Raw genomic sequence first — 25,403 nt, forward strand, 5'->3', positions numbered from 1 at the left:
ACCTGTTGGTGTTAGTTAGATAATTTTAATACCTTGGGTGCAATTTTATACAATTTTGGGATAGACAGTGTATAGGCTGTCGGCACTGCAGCATCTTTAATGTAGTGTGTCTAAGGTGAAAGTACATTTTTTAGGTCAAAGATCATGGTCAAGGTCACTTCACAGGGAACATACATGTTACATGTGAAATACCCAAGCTGCATCCTCATTAGTATTGACACAACACAATTTTATAAAACTTTTAACCTAGTTGTCTATGTATGACCTTGATGCCAGGGTTAAAGCCATAGCTCTGCTACCTTCATCCTGGTGAACTAATAAATCTATATCTGTGGAAACTTAAATAATGAATAAAATATACACAAAATGTTTTATTTCCTTTTTCTTTATTATTCATTCCGGTACCATGGACAAAAGAATATTATGAATAAAACTAATAAAGAATATTTCTTTAATGTGCCCACATCATTCGTTTGGAAAGTTTTTAAAATCTAATTTATAATTAATTAAATAGTTTTATCACTCTTCCATCTCTAATAGTGTTTATAAGATGAACACTCTGAAATAGATTAGAACTGTTTTACTGAATTTGACCACTGTTATATTTGAACCTTCTGTTTCAAATAAATCTAAGTCATGTACTTGCACATGCACTTAATCACATATTTCCTTCTGCTGAAAATAAACAATAGAATTTAAACACTAATAGTTCTGATCTGGTAAATATCAAAATGTTATAAATTACTCTTTCAGAACTGCATGTTGGTTAGTAAACATATGGATAGATATAAGCATTAAGGTAGTATGCTACCTTACAACAATGTTTGTGCTGTGAGTTATCCCCCTTTATGATATTATAATACATGATATGACTCCCTATTTTACTGAGAATTAAACACAGACTCAATTGTATCACTCAAATACACCTAACTTGTAACTACTAAATCATACATTAACAAGAGATGATCCCAGAGGGATTTTGGAACCGATTCCGATTGGTCCAAAATGCAATATGCATAACTAAGGACCAAGGGGAACTTACATATTAAACATAAGTAAGATCCCTTTAGTACTTTCTGAGAAATAGCGATAACAAGAATGGTTTACGGAGGGACAGACCACGGACCACAGAAGCAGAGTGATATAAAACTGATGATAGTGGACTAAAAACTTCGCAATGATGTGCTACACTGGATGTCTTTAGTTTAGGAGGTGAATATTATTGTAAGGTAGCATATACCCTTAAATATCATTGTGTAACAGATGCGAGACAAGGCAACATTAACAAAATCAACCAAACATATAACGTTAGGTCAGAACTCATTGACCATCACACCCAATAATTTAACATAGCATTCATCATCACATTATTGCATCAATCAATAAAAAATGAATATTAAAAATAAATCAAAATGCATTAATAATTTGTACAACATTGAACAGACATCTAAAGCTTTTGCATACACATATTCAGATAACATCATCCATGTCATAATCATGTATACAGCATGTCAGGATTCTATTGGAGATCAGACTTTATAAAACATTTACAGGTATTCCTGACACAGATTTCACACCTGTTAAATCATTTCCTAGCTGAAGATATGTCAATAACAATGTGTAACAATTAAGTAGCTGCTTTTACTCCATTACAGTAGATATGGTAAAATTTACCACAGACAGAGGTTTCTGGCAAATTCACGAGACTTACTGTAGGGTATTATAAAACTGACATAGATTTACATGATTTTTTGTTTGACTTTTTATTCATCTGTATCAATTTTCCACACACCATTAAAAATGACTATACATCAAGAAAATGAATAGACAAGAAATATTCAGTGTGGTATATAGACAGACTTGTTGTCTGTACTGCATTGTCAAGGTTACATCTAAGAACAGTCAGAGCTGGCCATGGGATACCTAGATATATTTAATTGTTCAGATTTTTTTTGTATGAGCACATGCATCTGTCCACTGTTTAGACCGATATATTTAATGATTTCTTAGTGGTACAGATTGGTAAAATATATATATCTACGTTTATCATAATGATACAAAACTTGTATATATGAGAATATATCTAATGGTCCGACTAGTATATGTGTATTGGTCCAGTGTTCTTAAGTAAATGATCATTGGTACAATAGATATACTAGACATTTTAGTTCTTCTAGAAATTACAAAAAAATAAAATTCTGTATTTCCTATTAATAGAAATTGTTGGCAACATCATTCTTGGGAAAATCAATCACAAACAAAAAATAAATTTTCTAGAAAAATGAAGATCATCATGATTATCAAACACTGATTCTATTTATAGTTACTGTAGAATATAAGCTGCCTTAGTTATATAGGTCCATTCTGTTTCTTTGTATGGTATAATGCTACCTTAGTTACAGAATACATATACACTTTACATTAGCTGTCTACATCTCTAACTTACAATATTAATATTTTTTTTATCTCAAACTTATCTAACCTTCAATATTATAATATTTTTATACCATATTTCAAACTTATCTAACTTATAATATTGTATATTTTTTTATATAAAACTTAATATCTAACTTACAATATTGTATATTTTTGTATCTGTAAATAATGGATGTTTTTCCAGTTATATGTTCTGTGTTCTACACTTATAATGCATGTATCTTATCCAGTTTCCCTGATTATATTGTTTTCCCAAAAACGACACCAAAACCACATTCAGAGTACAGGACACAAATTTTGCCCATAGTGGATGTATACATATCGTTTTAGTCGCTACGATTTTCCCTGAAATGAATAAGAATGGTACTAATCACACTTTGTTTATGTTGTTTTTAATTGTTTTAATTTTATAAATTTAAAGTGATATTTGCACTTAACATATCTTAATGATATTTCTCCGCCACATGTAATTGACATCACAATGTCCTTCCTTCAGACAAAGGTTTCTACACAATGTAGCAGTAATCACTTGGTTTTAAAGGTCAAGGTTTGTGTTGACACATATAACCCGTTTACTTAATTTAATCTTTAATAAAGAAGATTTACAGAGATTGCTTAAGTTAACATTAAAATTTCTCAATCACAAATTCAAGTATATTGTACATTCATTTACATATAGAACATACAGCCATAGAGTGCAAAGAAAAAATTCTTCAAATTCAATGAAATGAAATTAAATTCTTAATTTTAAATGAGGAAGTGGTTAGAATTATACACATACACTTTAACATAATACCTTGACTGCAATCTAAATAAACAGTTTCTCTAAAAATATGCAAAGAAACATTTGTGAAATCTTAGTGAAATTGGTTATAAAGTTATAGCAAGAAAATACTGAACACATTGAAATGGATTTACATTTAGTTCAGAACATTTAATTATGATACAAAGTTATAGTACAACTACACACATTTTAGTGTGTTATATGGCACTTACTATTTATTTCAATTTTCAGTCCTGTTAATCAGTACAGAATACCCTCCCTTCATTACAATAAAGGATTTTGTAATCTGTATAAGATATCTCCTTTCCTAAAAAGAATTCACACATTTGGAACAGTTGCTTTAGATCTTGAGGTATAGTGGAAGACAAAAAAACATTATAGGGATAAGTCATGGAAAATATCCTACCTGTACTGGACCATGATCTAGTGACCTCTCGCTATCCAAGTGGACATGCTACTGCTAGGCTGAAGGGAAATTTTCTCAGCTAGTGATTATATTAGCAACTTTATAATCTCTACCTTTACAAAAGAATGAAACATGCTGAGAAAGACTGATTTCAGACACAACTAAACTACAGTGTATATGTTAGAAATTGGAGACACATTTAATGTAGTCCTTAATTTACACATTCTATTTTCACATTGAAGGTGAGGTACCATCATTCATGCATCCATTGTATGGCTTGTATGTGCAAACATACAAGGGTAAAGAAACTGAACACCGTCACATTGTCTGAAACAAATAACTTTTCTGGATAATAATTAACTCTAGTTGACAACTTTCTTCTAGTGGATTTTGCATATTCAGAAATAGAAAGATTCTTTTAACCTATATTTTATAGCCGAGATGGTTATCCATTAATAACATTTTTACTAGTGAGATATTAGAAATGATCAAACTTATTTTTGAACAATCAGAATGGTACTTTCTATTCAATGTCAATATTGTTTTGGTTCAGATCCAATTTAAGTGAATTAAGGTAGAATAAGTCCTTATTATTTTGGTACCTCCAAAATTTACCTTGATACTGAAATATAGGTCACAGTGACCTATATATATTATAATGGTGCTGCTCAAGACACAGACACTGATTTCTTTTATCACATGTCTGATGACTGCAGTAGACAACATTTTTAATGGAGATTAATTAAAAGTCAAAAATAGAAAATAAGAAAATTTTATGTTGCCTCAACTAATAGACATCTACTATGGGCTTTAGGAAATAAAGGAGAAAAGCTAGTGAAGTAATGCATTAGGTGAAGATAAATGGTATTTAATAGTTGTAAAAGGGCATATCATGTAGTCTCTTACAAGATTATACAATTTTTTAATTAATCAATTTAAAGTATTTAAAAAGTATTTCAGATCTTTCACTGTCACCACTTCTGACAAAGTCGCCACAAAACATACAATTTGAGATTAGAGAATAAGAATTAATCAATTATTTAGTTAAAAAAACAATTGGAGAAATATTGGATTTGGAAAAAGAAAATTTAAAGATTTCCATCTACATGTACAATGTATATCCTAATAAAAATGTTCATTGACCAACAATATGATAGATAGCAGTACAATACAACATATTGATTGTTTAACAATGGAATTCTAAAATGTTTTACAATAAAGAACAAGTAGTATATATTACATGACAATTATACAACATGCACTCTGAATACTTGATTTGTATAACTCTTATATAAATCACACGTAAATCTCACTCCGTTTGTTCTCTCTTAATAACTTAATATCGTCTGAAGATTATCCAGAGACATTTTAGTGAAATTATGCATGATAGGTATTCAAATTAGTTGTGTGGACAGTACTTGTACCAAGAAACCAGGCATTGTGACCATATCACTTGTTGACGAGTACCAGAGTTAAACAAAATCATTCCTGAGCATAAATTTTCAAATTGAGCCTACAATTTAGTCCTGATATGAATCAGGGTCCAGGTCATGAAGTGAAGGCATGGTCCTAATTTGGCACATTTTTATCTTTTTGCCTTCTGATAGTACACTGGGTAGGTTTCACATTGGTGCAGTTAATGTGAGTTTTAACACTGAAAATGTGAGCAGTAAAAATACATGTTGGAGGAAGCAAAAACGGTTCAGCTGGTTATTACACTGAATTCCCTGTACCAGACAGCTGGTAATACACTGAATTCCCTGTACCAGACAGCTGGTAATACACTGAATTCTCTGTACCAGACAGCTGGTAATACACTGAATTCCCTGTACCAGAAAGCTGGTAATACACTGAATTCTCTGTACCAGACAGCTGGTAATACACTGAATTCCCTGTACCAGAAAGCTGGTAATACACTGAATTCTCTGTACCAGACAGCTGGTAATACACTGAATTCTCTGTACCAGATAGCTGGTAATACACTGAATTCTCTGTACCAGACAGCTGGTAATACACTGAATTCTCTGTACCAGACAGCTGGTAATACACTGAATTATCTGTACCAGACAGATGGTAATACACTGAATTCTCTGTACCAGACAGCTGGTAATACACTGAATTCTCTGTACCAAACAGCTGGTAATACACTGAATTCTCTGTACCAGACAGATGGTAATACACTGAATTCTCTGTACCAGACAGCTGGTAATACACTGAATTCCCTGTACCAGACAGCTGGTAATACACTGAATTTCCTGTACCAGACAGCTGCTAATACACTGAATTTTCTGTACCAAACAGCTGGTAATACACTGAATTCTCTGTACCAGACAGCTGGTAATACACTGAATTCTCTGTACCAGACAGCTGGTAATACACTGAATTCCCTGTACCAGACAGCTGGTAATACACTGAATTCCCTGTACCAGACAGCTGGTAATACATTGAATTCTCTGTACCAAACAGCTGGTAATACACTGAATTCTCTGTACCAGACAGCTGCTAATACACTGAATTCCCTGTACCAGACAGCTGGTAATACACTGAATTATCTGTACCAAACAGCTGGTAATACACTGAATTCCCTGTACCAGACAGCTGGTAATACACTGAATTCCCTGTACCAGACAGCTGGTAATACACTGAATTATCTGTACCAAACAGCTGGTAATACACTGAATTCCCTGTACCAGACAGCTGGTAATACACTGAATTCCCTGTACCAGACAGCTGGTAATACATTGAATTCTCTGTACCAAACAGCTGGTAATACACTGAATTCTCTGTACCAGACAGCTGCTAATACACTGAATTCCCTGTACCAGACAGCTGGTAATACACTGAATTATCTGTACCAAACAGCTGGTAATACACTGAATTCCCTGTACCAGACAGCTGGTAATACACTGAATTCCCTGTACCAGACAGCTGGTAATACACTGAATTATCTGTACCAAACAGCTGGTAATACACTGAATTCCCTGTACCAGACAGCTGGTAATACACTGAATTCCCTGTACCAGACAGCTGGTAATACACTGAATTCCCTGTACCAGACAGCTGGTAATACACTGAATTATCTGTACCAAACAGCGGGTAATACACTGAATTCCCTGTACCAGACAGCTGGTAATACACTGAATTCCCTGTACCAGACAGCTGGTGATACACTGAATTCTCTGTACCAGACAGCTGGTAATACACTGAATTCTATGTACCAGACAGCTGGTAATACACTGAATTCTATGTACCAGATAATCAAGTTATAGGTTGAGAGTCCAGATTTATTAAAACACACAGTCTCATGGATGTCATATGACATCAGCAACATGCACTGACACCAACACATCCACAGAGTATATATATACAGTGGTAACACTGAGGCCAGAGAGGGTCACTACACGGTAGGTATGTTTTACTACTGGACTAGAAAGACACAATATCAAATCAGCAGTCTATCAGGGGATAAATGCTGGAGGTAATTCAGTAAAGACTTTACAAAAAAAAGTGTTTTCTTAAGATTGAAAATTTAAAAAGAACACTAAACTTTTAACAATATATCATATAACACCTGTAACAACAGAATGGCTTATTTTATCCAATAATTTAGTATCATTTCACAATTCATGTAAGACTAATCCCTTAAAAAAAAAAAAAAAAAAATTCTGAAAAAGTTTTATGTACAGTAGAACTTTTTAGAATTTACAAATAGTGTATCTGTCAATCTTTGGTTTGATCATCACATCCAAATTGCATTCATATCTGAGCTAGTATTACATACCGGGTATATAAAGTGCAAAGCCAGACCTTGACCTGTACTACATAAGCAAGACCCTCTATAAAACTGAGACATAACTTGACTGTACAACCCAGGTCTGACCTTGACCATGACCACCCCGGCCTGACCTTGACATTTATCGCCCAGGCCTGACCTTGACATTTACCACCCAGGACTGACCTTGACATTTACCACCCAGGCCTGACATTGACATTTACCGCCCAGGACAGACTTTGACATTTACCGCCCAGGACTGACCTTAACCTGTACCACCCAGGCCAGAGCTTGACTTGTGCCGCCCAGGCCTAAGCTTGACCTGTGCTGCCCAGGCCTGACATTGACCTGAACCACTGAGGTCTGACCTTGACCTATATCACACGGGGCTGACTTTTCCTATATCACACAGGCCTGCCTTTGACCTGTATCACACAGGCCTGATGTTGACATATATATCACATGGACCTAGCCTCGACCTGTACCACAAAGGCCTGACCTATTCCTTGACCTGACATATCACACAGGTCTGACCTCGACTTGTACCACAAAGGCCTGACTTTGACCTATATTACACAGGCCTGACCTTGACCTATATCACACAGGTCTGACCTTGTGAAAGTATCTAATGTCACAGTCTATCATACAAACACTGGTTCAGCATCAGGAGGAAGGTTCCAGACAAAATCAAACTGTAAAGGAAAGGTCGATACACAGAATTAGTGATTATAACAATATAGAAAATGACAGGTTCACATCAACTTAGCAATGATATTTGAAACATGCCTTCAATATTTGAGAGGCATTAGTTCTCCTGACAAATTTGCAAACTGGTGGGTCTGTTTTAATACCCTGGTAATTATAACCAATTGAGAAGTGTGTAGAGGAGATCAAAGCTTCTAATCATCTCCTGTTCATTACAGAGAAACATTTAATGTTCCGAAACTATCACATTTGAATCAAAAACTTTATAGCTACACTAACTTATTGATTTCTTTTATCACTAATTTAGAAATTTGTTATAAACATATTCAGTAAATAAAGACATGGTATGACTATGACTACATCTGCCAAGGGTTCATAAGATAAGTTTTATACTATGGGTGGACACAAACAGAAGGTGGCCTAACAATGGTGATATTGTGTAGCTTTTTTCAACTCTGATGGTATTCTTCCTGCTTACATTTTTTTTTTGTATTGTGAAAACTTTATACAGCCTTTTATACTTTGTACATGCAGGGGGACAAAATAAGTAAGTGGATATGACAGAAAGCAAAATATATTATCTAACCTTGTGTTAAACCATTTTAATCAGAGATTAAGATTAACTACAACTATTATCCCTACCTCTGCAAATTCATCTTCTTCTGGAGGATTTGTGTTTGGCGAGTAGCTAAAGCTCACACCTGTCATGGGAAAAAACTCCTCGGGAACTACAGTCTTAGGACTGATCTGTAAGAGGAGAAAAAAAACTTATTTCCAGGACAAGGAAATACACCGATTAAAAAACTGCTTCCCTCATTAATTTGTTTAATATAATCTTGGGCAGGTAAGGAGATACTAACAAGTGTAATAGTTTTGATAAAATTTTGTCAAGTTACCAGAAATTATTTTATCATGGTTCTAAAATTGTTGTTAAACTAGGATTAGCCTAATCACCTTTTGAACAACGGGGCTCAGATGTTTCAAGATTTTGTTAAAGTCAGTAGTCGATAAAGTGTTTCATACCTTCCAATGTGTATGATATATTGTTTCAGGCTGAGGTACCGGTGTTGTACACAATGTAGTTTTAACTGCTGTAGCTACATGAAGAGCACAAACGTTTAAACAGCTTCAACCAGCTCTCCTAATAGGTATTATCCTTAGAAATATCTTATAATAAGTGGTTTTTTTTATCAATATAATGTCTATTGCATTTCTTATATACTTACTTTTCTTTCTATAACATTTGTGAAGTCAAAAATTCTGTAAAATGGCATGTTTTGTAGTGTAAAGAGATCCGACAGACGTCTCTCCGGTCTTTTCATTAAAAGCTGAGGGAAAACAAAAATCTTGATAAAAATAAAAAACATGAGCCCAATGGGCGCGAATCGCTCACATGTAATTAAGAACAAGTGTATCAGAGACCAGATATAAGATCTCAGGGTCTCAGTTATTTGAAAAAGTGTCTTTTAAATATTTTGGCCAATTTAACTCTTATCTAAATTATGGTCGATGTCATTCATTTGGATAAACTTGGTAGTCCTTCACCCCAGCATGCTAGAGGCCCAATATCAACTCCCTGGGTCTCTTGGTTATTGAGAAGAATGTGTTAAAAAGATTTAAATCTATTTGACCCCTGTGACCTTGAATGTAGGTCAAGGTCATTCACTTGAACAAACTTTGTAGTCCTTCACCCCAGTATGTCACAAGACCAATATCAGGTCACTGTGCCTCACAGTTATTGAGAAGAAGATGCTTGAAGGAAAAAGTTGCCGCGGATGACCGCACTGCCGGACAACGGATGGACGGCGCACCACGACATAAGCTCACTTACCCTTCGGACAGGTGAGCTGAAAATGATTAAGAGCATGGCAATTTAAATTTTTTGCTTTGAGAATTAGCAGGAGTTCCTTTTGGCCAAAACCAGATGTTCAGATATTTTTTTGATATCGACAAATTCCATCAATCAAAGTTATAATTAGAGGGCAGTTTTCTTACCTTATCAATAACTTCCTGAGCACGGTCACTGACAAAGTTTGGCAATAAGTAATCACAGTCAAACACCTTTGTAGCCATTTCTTTGTGATCAGAGGCGCCCTCTGCTGGGTACTATAAGAAGCAGGAAGATAAATTATGATAAGGAGTATGCTAGAAACTATTGAAACTTATGTACATTTCTGACAATACTTATAGAATCATTGTTCAAATCAATATACAAATGGCATTTTATATCCGTTTCAAGGACAGAAACTGAAATGGGGTCCAAATTGGGAGATCTGAACTGAAGGTTCATTGGATCATAGATTTTGTTTGAAGCACTGGGTAGATACACCTGTGTGTGATGTTCACTTATAATATATCCAAGAATCATAATTTCATTACTTCATTAGGCTTATTTTATATGAATGAAAATAAAGATTTCACACTGTTCGGTTAATATAATGCAAACCTGTTGTGATACACGACCCCATGAAAGTCTACAAATTCACTATCATATGGTTAGTCATTTAGTAAACTGAAGCATACAATTTCCATAAGAATATACTATCATATGTTTTTGTACAACTTCGTGAAAAACATCTTAAAAGCCTAATTTGTGCAATGTACCCCTTTCATTCAGGTTCCAAATCTGAATTTTTGAAATGCCTTATAAAACTATTCTATAAATAGCTTGAATCTAGGTCACTATTAAACTATAGCTGTGTTGAGGGTCACTAGTATATACGTAGTATATTTGTTATAAAGTCTGAAGTCAGGTCAAAGAACATTCATACATACCTTGCCCGCCAACATAACAAACATGAGAATTCCAAGAGACCACCAATCAGCTGTGTGGCCATAGGCTTGGGCAGACAGCACCTCAGGAGCTGTCAATGGGAACAATTCTGTCAGTCTCTAACATGTGTATGGCAGAAAAATTACTTACAATCCCCTTATACTGTCTTTAATTAGCGTAAAACAAATTGTAAGATTCTAATGATTTATACAAGTCAAATAGTGAGATTCCAAGAAGTTATCAAAAACAGTATTATCAACCTGGTCACTAATTTGATGTACTTATTCTTAGCTCACCTGTCATTAAAGTAATTAATATTTCTCTGAAGAACACAATTATGATACACTATAACAACATCTAAGTACTAATCCTCACCCATATATTGCAACGTCCCACAGACTGTCCGTGTCCTCTCCCTGGTACCGAGCCATTTGGAGAGACCAAAGTCTGTTAACTGTATGTGTCCTGTAAATCAACGTTTTAAAAAGATGTTTAGAGATTAGTGTGACATGGATTTTAAAGACAACTAATTTATTCCCTCCAGTTAAAAAGTATAATGTCCAAGGTGAAGTATACACATTACACTAAAAAAGCTAGATTATTAACTGTTTACAATTAACTTTGAAAGTGCCAGTGTAAAATTGTTTAAAGCAAGGGGTAGCCCAACATCTTTTCTGGGGCTGAGACTTGTCCAGTAAAACTGAACATGTCATTGAATAGTAGTACTTCGTCTGTGATATTATACCTTAATAATATTGTGTTTTAATGCAAAGTATACCTTAATAATACAGTGATATTATACAAAGTATACCTTAATAATACAGTGATATTATACAAAGTATACCTTAATAATACCATAATATTATACTTTGGTTTGTTTGTTTTTGTTTAACATCCTATTAACAGCCAGGGTCATTTAAGGATGTGCCAGGTTTTGGAGGTGGAGGAAAGCCGGAGTACCCGGAGAAAAACCACCGGCCTACGGTCAGTACCTGGCAACTGCCCCACAAAGGTTTCGAACTTGCAACCCAGTGGTGAAGGGCTAGTAATAAAGTGTTGGGACACCTTAACCACTCGGCCACCGCGGCCCCATAATAATATATCATACAAAGTATACCTTAATAATACCGTGATATTATACAAAGTATACCTTAATAATACCACGATATTATACAAAGTATACCTTAATAATACCGTGATATTATACAAAGTATACCTTAATAATACTGTGATATTATACAAAGTAAACCTTAATAATACTGTGATATTATACAAAGTATACCTTAATAATACCGTGATATTATGCAAAGTATACCTTAATAATACCTTAATAATACCGTGATATTATACAAAGTATACCTTAATAATACTGTGATATTATACAAAGTATACCTTAATAATACTGTGATATTATACAAAGTATACCTTAATAATACCGTGATATTATGCAAAGTATACCTTAATAATACCTTAATAATACCGTGATATTATACAAAGTATACCTTAATAATACCGTGATATTATACAAAGTATACCTTAATAATACTGTGATATTATACAAAGTATACCTTAATAATACCGTGATATTATGCAAAGTATACCTTAATAATACCTTAATAATACCGTGATATTATACAAAGTATACCTTAATAATACCGTGATATTATACAAAGTATACCTTAATAATACTGTGATATTATACAAAGTACACATTAATAATACTGTGATATTATACAAAGTACACATTAATAATACTGTGATATTATACAAAGTACACATTAATAATACTGTGATATTATACAAAGTACACATTAATAATACACACGTGTTTTGTCATTCACATTTACTCACCTTTAACATCTAACAGTATATTTTCCATCTGAAATCAAAATAACCACACAATCTATTATGATCTTAATCTATAGCTCATACTCAATTCTTATTTGAAACAGTTCTCTTCGATAATATGATTAAACATTGCTCAAATAATTAAAGAAATTTACATTTGAATCATATTCTTTAACGTCTCAATTTACCATTACTCAATTCATTAATTAAAAGGAATCTATATTTGAAACATTCTCTTCAACAGCTGAATTAGCCTTATATAATAAACTACACGAGTATTTTAATATGCCTCTGTCTGACAACCTACATTTAACCCCTTTCTAGACTTGACACATACCTTAATATCTCTGTATATAACACCAGATTTGTGTAGATAATCTGTAATACAAAATTACCAATTTACCATCATTATCAATCTTTATTTCCCCTTTCAGAGTTTAACCCTTTCAACCCTAAGAAACTTTAGTGGACTCATCCATTCAATCATCATTTGAAGTCCAATATGGTCAGTAGGGGTGAAAGGGTTAATACCTAAATCCACAAAGAAGTAATAATTAAAATAAGGATTTAGATAAATTTCACAGTCAATTTACAAGGTACTGAATCCCTCCCATAGTAAGTGTGGATTTTATCATGATTTTTTCCACACTATCATCTAATCAGGATAAGCATGAAGTGCTTTTCTCAGAAATGTTACACACTTCAGATGAAATTCATCAGAAATAAGTTGGACAGGCAGGAGGTTGGTGCAAATAGTGGATGTGAGGAATTGTTCATTGTTATTTAAAAGTAAAAGGTATCTTATAATTATTGAAGACAACAAAATCGTACTTGGTTGATTTTTTAGTGAACTACAACAGATCAGAGTGGGATTAATATTACCAAGAATTGTTTTTACAAATATCGTTATGTCAAGAAAGGTCAAATAGGTGAGTGATTGAAATGATTTATTAAGTTTGGCCAATAGCTAAATCTAACTCAGTTAAATAGGCCAGTTCTAACACTTACCCAAAACCATGGCCATCTCAGCTACAAATACTTTCACTAGTTGCTCCGGAAAAAAACCATGAAATGTCCATAAGGTAAAAATGTCACCGTAAGGAATATAATCTAAAACTGAAATATAAAGACACATAGAATGATAACAATTTCAGATCAAATGATTTTTCAGAAATTCATATAACTGTTGACAAGAGTTTCAGTAGCTTTCTCTACCATTTGTTATCTCTTATGAAAGTAGCATGATTTCTGGGCAAGTACACATGTGTACATATTGTACAAGTGTACATATTGTACAAGTGTACATATTGTACAAGTGTACATATTGTACACAGGTGTATATATATATTGTACAAGTGTACATATTGTACACAGGTGTATATATATATTGTACAAGTGTACATATTGTACACAGGTGTATATATATATTGTACAAGTGTACACATTGTACAAGTGTACATATTGTACAAGTGTACATAGTTTGAAATATTAAAGGGAAGTGAGAAACACAAGTCATTGATTAACAGGAATTAAGAGAGTGATTGCATTTTTGTACGTTTTTTTTTCATTTGAAGCTGCTAGGTACTTCCATAACAACTGCATGATGACAGATGTACAGAAGCTTTCGTCTCAGGTCAAAATGTATACAAACTATTGTACATCAGTGTATCTTCTAATATCAAATTTCAGAAAATTTGGCCTTCTGTACTGTAAACTTTGAAAAAAATCAACTGAACGACAAATCGGTCTATTAACAGAATATGTTGTACAACCAAAGATAAAATCCAAGATGTACAAAGCCTAAGTTTTTTTTATGTTATTGATACTATAAGATGTTAATTAGACCTGGCAAACATCTATTTTATGACCCCTAGTAACATATTTTAACTCCGATAGAAAATTGCGGTCGCGTTGTCCGACGAGACATATCTAGTTTTGACATCGACGCCAGTACATCAGTCACGGATCATAATCATTAGATTCTTTTCAAATAAACAAATAATAACCTTATTTAATAAAATCCTCACGAAAAACGGCAATGTAGTTTGTTACAACTTGCCTTCAATTCCTGGTGGTATTTCTTGTGTATTCAATGACATACAAATGAATATGAAACTGCGAACGGTCGTTGGTTTAGTTACATTAGACATAACCGCCATTTTGGCCGATCAGTGATGAGTCACCTGACAGCTGAAGTTATCTCGTGGAATGCTTGGGTGCATTTGACTACGTAAATAGGCTTGGTTTTAGGCTTATATGAAATGTTCCTGCATATGAACTCAGGATGAACATATGAGTCTAAGACATGTGGATAATTTCTCTGTGAATGCATGTAAATTTCCAGGACGATCAAACTGATGTTTCTACTTTCGTTTTCAAGGCAGTATCGAGACAGAACTACGTAATCCTACGCCAACAAAATTGCATATACTGACGAGGAAATGTTTATATTTATACTCTAAAATAGTCTAGAACACCAAATATTCATATTTCATTTTAAATAATTGCAGTAAACACGGTTCACATCAGTTAAATCGTGTCAATAATTGCTATCAAAATAGGAACTATATAAGGCTGCGGATGTATATCATTTGTATGACAGAAAAGAGGAATTGTTAGCCAGAAACAAAAGTGTCACTAACAACAATTTCCACCACGACTATAACGGCAGGTGCCAAAGGCATCCTGACGTTAAAAATTTGAGGACTTACCTATGTAAAACAGTTTAGGACTTACCTATGTAAAACAGTTTAGGACTTACCTATGTAAAACATTTTAGGACTTACCTATGTAAAACAGTTTAGGACTTACCTATGTAAAAAAATTTAGGACTTACCTATGTAAAACAGTTTAGGACTTACCTATGTAAAACAGTTTAGGACTTACCTATGTAAAACAGTTTAGGACTTACCTATGTAAAACAGTTTAGGACTTACCTATGTAAAACATTTAAGGACTTACCTATGTGAAACAGTTTAGGACTTACCTATGTAAAACAGTTTAGGACTTACCTATGTAAAAAAAATTAGGACTTACCTATGTAAAACATTTGAGGACTTAACTATGTAAAACATTTGAGGACTTACCTATGTACAAAAACTTTTTTGATTGCCAATACTCATGTAACTTCACAATGAAAGGATGGTCACCAAGCATTGCCTAAAAATAAAGTAAAACATATCTTATGTTATGTACACTGGGAGAAAGCTTATTAAGGCATATCATGTCGTCCAATTCCCATTAAATCTAACTGATTTAATAAAAATATTAAAATGAAATGGTACGAAAAAAACATGAAGAGGATGCACACATATGAACAAAATCTGAATTCTAACTCGAAATTGGTGAAATAAAATCATTTACATGGCGACCATGTAAAAGTACAATATGTCTTGGTGTTTTATAAGGACACCTGCCATATAAATCTAGGATCAAATCCAGGTGATGTCATGTACGTTCAACAAGTGCAATCAATGATTGCGAAAGCTCACCGGCGGCAGCAATCACACTATGCATTCATTTTTTATGTATGTATAAGCATGTCATTTTGAAATTGTACGTCACATAATATCGCTCCTAAACCTCTAATGGATGTATAAACCAAATAAGAAAGGTGTGGACTTACAAGCTTTCCAAAACTAACCCCCTAAAGCTTTAAAGTGGGTTTTTGTGTCAAAAAAAGTAAGTCCACTAAATGGTAAAATGCGAAAAATCACAATATTTTTCTGCATGATTTTGCCATAACATCACTTCTAGACCTCTAATGAATGTAGAAACCAAATTAGAAGGGCATGAGGTGTATACTTTTGGACTTACAAGCTTTCCAAAAACTTACCCCAAAAACTTTAAAGTTTTGGGGTGGGACGCCGACGCGGACGCGGACGCAGACGCAGACGCTGGGGTGACAGCATTAGCTCTCGGTTACTCGTAACCGGTGAGCTAAAAAAATGAGAATCTGGGTTGTGACAGCAGAATCACCAGGCATCTCGTTAAGTGTTTAGTAATTAACTATCCGGTTAAGACAGTTTGTTAATTTGTCCTTCATTGAACTGTTATGAATATGTACATTTCACTCTGATAAAACACTAGCTTAACTTATAATTACTTTTCACCTTCCAGCAGTAAACTATATGCTAAGTGTATTCAGTTTCTTCCAGTAAACCATATTAGTCTTATTCACATTCCAGCAGTAAACCATATTAAGCTTATTCACATTCCAGCAATAAACCATATTAAGCTTGTTCATATTTCAGCAGTAAACCATATTAAGCTTATTTAAATTCCAGCAGAAACCATATTAAGCTTGTTTATATTTCAGCAGTAAACTATATTAAGCTTTATTCATATTCCACCAATAAACCATATGAAGCTTATTTATATTACTTTCCAGCAGTTAACCATATTTGCTATCTACCACTGACCTATGTAGCCTATTCACCTTCTACCAGTAAGTCATGTTTAGCTTATTCTTTTTCCATCATTAAGTCACATTTTGCTTAATTAGTTACTAATTACTAATTACTAGTTACTAATGGTTAATCTACAACACCTAGTCTGTCTATGTAGGAAAATATAATTGCTTACGATTTTTTATTCTCTTTCAACCCTCCCAGATTATAAGGTACACCTCATCAACACACCTGTATAGCTGCCTCATCTTTACACTGCTGTATGGCACCCTCTACAATGATCTGAGTTTTACCCATCACCTGTAAATCAAGCATTCGTCAATTATTCTCATGAACATGAATAAAAAATAAAACAGCCCCTCATCCATGAAACACCACTCAGATAAACCTATCTGCTCACACTGAGGCATGTTTCCTTGTTTAAGTTATATAGGACTTTTACTTATGGAGACAAGGTCATTTGTCAAACCTCATTCTGAATGGTACAAGGATTCTACGCGAGTGGATGCATCACCCACATAACCAATAGTAGTGGGATATTACATAGGCAATGCTAATCAGACTGTATCTTTCAAATGTATAGCATCAATTAATGATGCTCAAAGTTAATTTCAGATCAAACAAAATACCAAATTTAACTGGGAAATCCCAAACAACCATATATGGTAGGGGTAAATTGTATTAGGTAAAGAGTTAACCCATAACCCACTGTGGCCCACTATAACCCACTGTAGCCCATCATAACCCACTGTGGCCCACTATAACCCACTGTAGCCCATCATAACCCACTGTGGCCCACTATAACCCACTGTAGCCCATCATAACCCACTGTGATTCACCATAACCCACTGTAGCCCATCATAACCCACTGCGATTCACCATAACCCACTGTGATTCACCACCATAACCCACTGTGATTCACCATAACCCACTGTGGTCCACCATAACCCACTGTGGTCCACCATAACCCACTGTGATTCACCATAACCCACTGTGATTCACCATAACCCACTGTGATTCACCATAACCTACTGTAGTCTACATAACCCACTGTAGTCAACCATATTCCACTATGACCCACCAGAGTCCACTGTGGTTCACAATAACCCACTGTGGTCCACCATAACCCACATTGGTCTAACCCTTAAGTCCACCATATCCCACTGTGACTTACCATAACCCACTCTGGCCCACCACAAACCACTGTGACTTACCATAACCCACTCTGGCCCACCACAACCCACTGTGACTTACCATAACTCACTCTGGCCCACCACTGTGACTTAACTCACTGTGGTCCAACAGTTGTAGATAGTGACATAATGTGTTTATATTACAAAATAATATATATAACAGACTTGGGGCAATTTTCTATGTATTTTTTGATTGGATAAAGAATGAAACTAGACAAGAGATCCCAGAGGGATCTTGGCGCCCACCATTGAATGATCTTCATAGGTTCCATGTCAGATTGATCTTTTCTCTACTTTTCCCTTCATTTTACTAATCTGTGCAAATTGAGACATCCCTCCAGTACTTTTCAAACAAGGGAATCCTAGCTATATAAGAAATTTGAGATTTAACGATAATGGCTGTTTGTTTGCCAGGTTGTTTTCAGGACAGACTGGTCCAAAAATGCAATACAAGGGACCAAGGGGAACCTACTTATGAAATTTGAGAAAGATCCATTCAGTACTTTGAGAAATAGAGATAACAAACTTCAATTGTCAAAATCCAAGATGGCGGTCTGTCGGCCATATTGTTTTCCAATTGATCTCAAAATGCAATAAGCATAACGAGGCACCAAGGGGAACCTCCATATGAAATTTCAGAAAGATCCCTTCAGTACTTTCTCAGAAATAGCGATAACAAACTTCAATTGTCAAAATCCAAGATGGCTGCCTGTCGGCCATGTTATTTTCAGATTGGTCTCAAAATGCAATATGCATAACTAGGCACCAAGGGAAACTTACATATGAAATTTGAGAAAGATCCCTTAAATGCTTTCGCAGAAATAGTGATAACAAACTTCAATTGTCAAAATCCAAGATGGCTGCCTGTCGGCCATGTTGTTTTCGGATTGGTCTCAAAACGCAATATGCATAACTAAGCACCAAGGGAAACTTACATATGAAATTTGAGAAAGATCCCTTAAATACTTTCTCAGAAATAGTGATAACAAACTTCAATTGTCAAAATCCAAGATGGCTGCCTGTCGGCCATGTTGTTTTCTGATTGGTCTCAAAATGCAATATGCATAACTAGGCACCAAGGGGAGCCTACATATGAAATTTGAGAAAGATCCCTTCAGTACTTCCTCAGAAATAGCGATAACAAACTTCAATTGTCAAAATCCAAGATGGCTGCCTGTCGGCCATGTTGTTTTCCAATTGGTCTCAAAATGCAATATGCATAACTAGGCACCAAGGGGAACCCACATATGAAATTTGAGAAAGATCCCTTCAGTACTTTCTGAGGATTAGCGATAACAAGAATTGTTTACGGACGGACGGACGGATGGAGGGACGGACGACGGACCACGGACGCAGGGCGATTTGAATAGCCCACCATCTGATGATGGTGGGCTAAAAATGTCTGTACGACATAAATGCTCTCACTGCAACTTGAAACCCAGAAACCCAGTTTGGTGAGGATCGCATCAGCAGTTCCTGAAATTAGCTAGTTACATTGCATCGGGACGGGACAAGATGGAATAAGACAGGACGCAACATGATGCGACGAGATGGAACGGGACAGAACAGAAATGGCTAACACTATATATCCCTCCCATTTCATCGCCGCGGCATAAAACTCCTAAATGAGAACTGTTAAAAATAAATCAAAGGGCCAAAGACCCTAAGAAAATGTCAGGTTGTGAGATTGAAAATTAGACTCAACAACTGGAATATACAGAATCACTACACCTCAATAAACTGTGTTATATATATGTGTCCAGTCTATCTACCTTCATTGCATAAACTTGTTTTTCATCCTCCCTTCTGACTCGTAACACATTGCCATATGCTCCCTTCGCTATGACGTCCATAACCTGTGAAAAGCAATAATGCATAATTAGCTCTTAGAATAAAAAATTGTTTTTCCAGAATGGACCTTTAACCTTTAAGTCTCTGCCAACTGGCATAATCTCACTGGTAAAACATCATAATTTAAAGCCACCCTTGAACTCAAATTTTGCTCAAGTTTTAACTTGGGGCACCGGTAGGGGACAGTATGCTTGTTAATTAGTATTGATCATGACATGTACACTGTATAGACATTAGTTGATGGTTATTAATATAACTGTAGAGGATTGACATGTACACTGTATAGACATTTAGTTGATGGTTATTAATATAACTGTAGAGGATTGACATGTACAAAAAATCAACATTTATAAGCCATATGACAATCAAATTGTTTGTAATTTGTCCTTGTAAATGTTGTTTTATGTTTCTTCTCTTTTGAATAAACTGAAAATAAAGTTTGATTATTATTTTCATGATATAATTAGATTTTGTGTTGTTTATTTGACTGTTTTTGACTGGAGATGAAAATATATTTACATGCATGAATTTAATTGATAAAAAGATGTAACAGAAGACACAAACGAGGAAAACACTCCATAAACTATCTCCTTTTAATTAATCTTCACAAATCATAATTGAAATAATTTGTGGTTGTTTTACATTTATAAAAAAAAATCTAAGATGTAAATCGTTCAATTCAAACTGAAGAAATTGAAGTTTCAATGACGCAATGGTGTCTTGTTACATCTGTAAATATTTTCACACAAATTCTTGATTAAATAGCATTGTTGCATTATACTGGCACAATAAGAGGATGAAATATGTTGTATCAAAACGAAATGGTTTTCTAATTTTGTAGTAACGCATTGATTTCTTCTAAAATTTCACCTCCTTAATTTGATAGGTGTCCAGTTACATTATGGATGCATGAAAAGAAAAACGCCCTTTTTTCTACTAAACGGTATCAATACTATGGTTTTATTGTCAAAACCATGCATAGCCATGCACAAATGTTTGTTTTAAATGATCAGATTAAATTTTATCATAAGTTTATTTTTTGAATTCAAAGGTGGTGAGATGTAACAAAAATTGAAGGACTCAAAAAATCTGCTCATATATATATATAAATCCATGTTGTGGATATTTTCTGTTTTTAAAAAGTACAGACTTATATAAAGTATGCCAACTAAAATATGTCCTACACTCTTGAGATTCCACCTGTCATATCAAAAATCTATCAATCAACATGTTTTGTGTTTTTTCTACAATATCAGTTGGGGTGAAAGGACTATGTGAAAAGCTGCCAATTGCTATGAAAAACTGACAATTGATATGAAAAACTGACAATTCAAGAAATATGTTGAAATCTTATTATTACCAATCATATTAAGTAATTAACAAGTTTATCATATCCAAAGCAAAAAAATAAATAAATAGAAATCTATATAAAAGAAGAGGTCCTGGGCCTTAACGGTCATCTGACTTAAAACAGACCTTAAGTACTATTGAATCATACACAGTAGCAGTAAAGTGGTTAGTGGTGGGCAAATGACCGAAAATAATTGAAAATTAGTGGGGGGAAAAATAGAACAGATCATCGATGAAGATTTCAAATAGGTAATTAATCGGAAATTTTTGAAAGTGCTCATAAATCTTCAGCTTCGCAGATATTTTTAATGTTACTGAAACAATCCAAAAAGCATTTAGTCTTTTATTTTAGCAATATATTCATTGGTGGTTTGTTGACAAGCATTTAAGGGAATTGAAATTTATCAACAACAGTGTTCAATGCTTTGTGTTAAGTATTAAAAACTTAGATAACAAAGGCCAAGATATGCAATACATTTCCTGAGATGTACATTTAATTTTCTACAAAAGGGCAATTCTGTACTAAATTTAGAAGACTGATTATACAATTTATATAATCGTTTTGAGTTTCCCATTATCCATTCTCTATAAGTGAAACTGATTCCCATCACTGATAGTGGTCAGGACCATCATCTCAGGCCAATTTGAGTTGATCGAAACCAGCTAGTGGAACTTGAGAAGAAGTTTAAAATAGGTGTTGTTCAGGGAAACCATGATCAAGTAACAAAGTGCTGTCATGACTGTCATGTCAAAAAATAATAACACTTTGTTGGCTCACCTTTCTTAAGGGGGATTCCTTCGTTTGGACCACAGAGACTTGCACAATTTTTATTGACGAAATCTATGCCCGAACGATGGTTATATGAGTGTTTGTGCCTACATGTAATGAAATTAATGCCAAAATATACAGGAAAAAGGTGTATCGTATACAAATACTGTATGTCCTTCGGGTAATTAGTAATACAGTCAAACTTCGATGTTTCGAAGTTCAAGGGACTAACAGAAAAACTTCGAAACAGCGGGACTTCGAATTATTCATGGTTGACAATAGATCGATGTTTTCTTGATAATGACCATATCTGTTAACGTTATATGTCCTCGGTGTCTTCGTCTTGATCGTCGCCTGTCAGGCTCACATCGAAAAGTTAAGTTAATTCATACCTCAAACACAACAAAATAAAAATTATTTTCATTAATTATACCTAAGCATTTTATTAATTAAACAAAATATGTATCGGTTACAAAACACTTATATCGCGTTTAACAGATAAAGCAAAAGAAGTACAATGCACACTTACGTAAGTCGTTAGGCTTTTCTGCTAAAGACACGTGCGTTTACGTTATGTGCATATAAAATACGGAATGCCGATCGGTTGGAGAATGCATGATTGAATGACAAATAATCGATTTACTTGGATATTTATGTATAAGTTTGAAACGTGACACTTTGAATATGAGTGAAGCCATCGCTATTGTTTGTGTTTAAAATTGGTCCGGGTGTTGTACAGTTCCGAAAAATTTACTCACCGACCGCTGATTTCAATGGCGGCGGAGATTATCAGAGACGACTACCGAAATGTTTTACCGGAGTGATTAAATGTCCTGGCTTCTAAATACACCTTTTATCTATCAATTTGGTCTGATTATTAATTAACCCCATGACCGGGAGTGACAACACACGCTATCGTTATCCCTTTTGTCAGTCAGGGCATTTGGGGGAGAGGTGTGAAATCTTGCCGCAGGGGTCACGACAAACACCTTTCCAGTGGTCAGTACAGGTAAATTTTTTGTTCGAATCACGAGATGTCCATTACCTATAATATCATAGCTAACGGGTCATGAAAAAAGTTCGATACATCGTAAACTTCCATTTATAAAAATTCGAATCATACATAGTTTCGTTAGTAGTGTTATATAGTGAGAAAATTCGGGACCAAGCAAAATGTTCGATACAGCGAGAAATTCGAATCAACGAAGTTCGAATCATCGAGGTTTGACTGTACTTTAAATTAAGAATTTTCAGGACTTAATACTCGAAGAACTTTGGTTATCTTGGGAATAAAACTTCAGTATTAATGTAAAGATTATAACTTTTACTTCTTGGAAAAAAAAAAATATTTTCCAGGAAGTTTAACTTTGACGACTTAAACTTTATTCAAACAAAGGAATGCCCCTTTAACATTCCTACCAATCTTCAGCTCAATGGCACCAGTGGAAATGGAGAAGAAGTCTGAAATGTGTTTTTCAATATGGCTACCATGCATGTGGAAACTCTTCAAGGATCTTGATGGTATAAGGCTGCATACTAAGTTTCATGAAAATCCCCTTCTCCCTCGAGCTCTTATTCAACAATTCTGTCTCCACACTGACTTTCTTTTTTCTTTCCTTTAATTTCTTCTATCCCTCGTTCTTTCTTTCATAATTACAGTACATACAATTTTTTTAAATCATCTTCAATATACTGCTGAATTTAACTAATTATGAAGAATGGAAGGATTGTATGTGTATGATGTATGGATAAATTGAATTGTAAATGTATTATGTACTGTTGAAAAATCTTCAAAAATTTAAAAGATTAAAAAAAAAAAAGTTTCCTGAAAATCGTTTCATATTTACTCAAGTTATGGTGTTTACAAGATCTAATGGCAATACAACTACAAAGGGCCATAATTCTATTCTATAATTAAGTTACATGTGAATCAGTCAAATTTGCCCGAGATCTTATTGATATAATGCTGTATACCAAGTTTCATGAAAATTTGTTCATATTTACTCAGGTTATTGTGTTACAATAAAAACAGACAACAGACAGCTGGCCTTGCAATACATCCTCATGAGCCTTCGGCTCATTCTGGCTACCTAACAAGAGGCCCAGAGGGCCAGTATCGCTCACCTGGTTTCATGAGATATGAAACAAGAATGATGCTGAAGTATATTTTTTGCTGGTATTGCTACAATATATATCATAAGCATTTTATATGGATACATGTACATTGGTTTTATTTTAATACTGAAAATTCCAAAAAGTGCATTAATCCATGAAATGATATTGACTTTTGGCGCGACCTCATAGGATGCTACCACACAAATGTGAGTGATATCCATTGCTTAGTTTCAGAGAAGAACTTGTTTAGACCAATTGACCCCTTTTGACCCTGACCTCTGCCCCCTTGGGGGTCAGCTCCTTCCTTTATGCAATTTTGAATCCCTACCCCAATAGGATGCTACCAGTCAAACCATTGCCAAGTTTCAGAGAATAAGTTGCTTATCAATCAATTAAGCCAAATTGACCCCTTTTGGCCCCACCCCTCAGCCCCCTGGTGGCCCAGGTCAACCCCAACATTTTTTACAATTTTGAATCCCCACCCCATAACCATGCTACCATACAAATGTGAGTAATATCCATTGCTTAGTTTCAGAGAAGAAGTTGTTTAAACAAATTGGTCAATTTTGGCCCCGCCCCTCAGGCCCCTGGGGGGATCAGACCCACCATTTGTACAATTTTGAATCCCCATCCCATAGGGATGCTACCCAGGAAATATGAGCGATATCCATTGCTTAGTTTCAGAGCAGAAGTCGTTTATTTCAAAATTGCAAAACTGACCCCTTTTGGCCCCGCCCCTCAGCCCCCAGGTGAGTCGGCCCCGTCATTTATACAATTTCAAATTCCTACCCCAAGGTGATGCTACCAGTAAAATATGAGAGATATCCATTGCTTGGTTCCAGAGAAGAAGTCAATTATATGAATATAGCCCGATTGACCACATTTGGCCCCACCCCTCAGGCCCCTGGGGGGTCAGCCCCATCATTTGTACAATTTTGAATCCCCACCCCATAATGATGCTACCAGGCAAATATGAACGATAGCCATTGCTT

At 34.7% G+C, this 25,403-nt stretch overlaps 1 protein-coding gene across 2 annotated transcripts in view; it reads right to left on the reverse strand.

The window, feature by feature from the left end:
- Positions 1-369: 369 nt before the first annotated feature.
- The window catches only part of LOC117333396 (ribosomal protein S6 kinase-related protein-like), a 39,104-nt gene continuing 14,070 nt past the window's right edge, over positions 370-25,403 (reverse strand). For both annotated transcript variants that reach the window (XM_033892681.1, XM_033892680.1), the window contains 12 exons: positions 20,099-20,182; positions 17,365-17,433; positions 15,811-15,883; positions 13,733-13,840; positions 13,062-13,102; positions 12,728-12,755; positions 11,252-11,341; positions 10,879-10,967; positions 10,099-10,209; positions 9,330-9,431; positions 8,746-8,850; positions 370-8,090 (listed from right to left, as the gene is read on the reverse strand). In XM_033892681.1, the coding sequence (XP_033748572.1) occupies positions 8,040-8,090; positions 8,746-8,850; positions 9,330-9,431; positions 10,099-10,209; positions 10,879-10,967; positions 11,252-11,341; positions 12,728-12,755; positions 13,062-13,102; positions 13,733-13,840; positions 15,811-15,883; positions 17,365-17,433; positions 20,099-20,182 (951 nt within the window). In that variant the 3' untranslated portion in view covers positions 370-8,039. The remainder of the gene's footprint in view (positions 8,091-8,745; positions 8,851-9,329; positions 9,432-10,098; positions 10,210-10,878; positions 10,968-11,251; positions 11,342-12,727; positions 12,756-13,061; positions 13,103-13,732; positions 13,841-15,810; positions 15,884-17,364; positions 17,434-20,098; positions 20,183-25,403) is intronic.

Source organism: Pecten maximus, chromosome 8 (genome assembly GCF_902652985.1).
Source record: "Pecten maximus chromosome 8, xPecMax1.1, whole genome shotgun sequence".
Classification (NCBI taxonomy): Eukaryota; Metazoa; Mollusca; class Bivalvia; order Pectinida; family Pectinidae; genus Pecten; species Pecten maximus.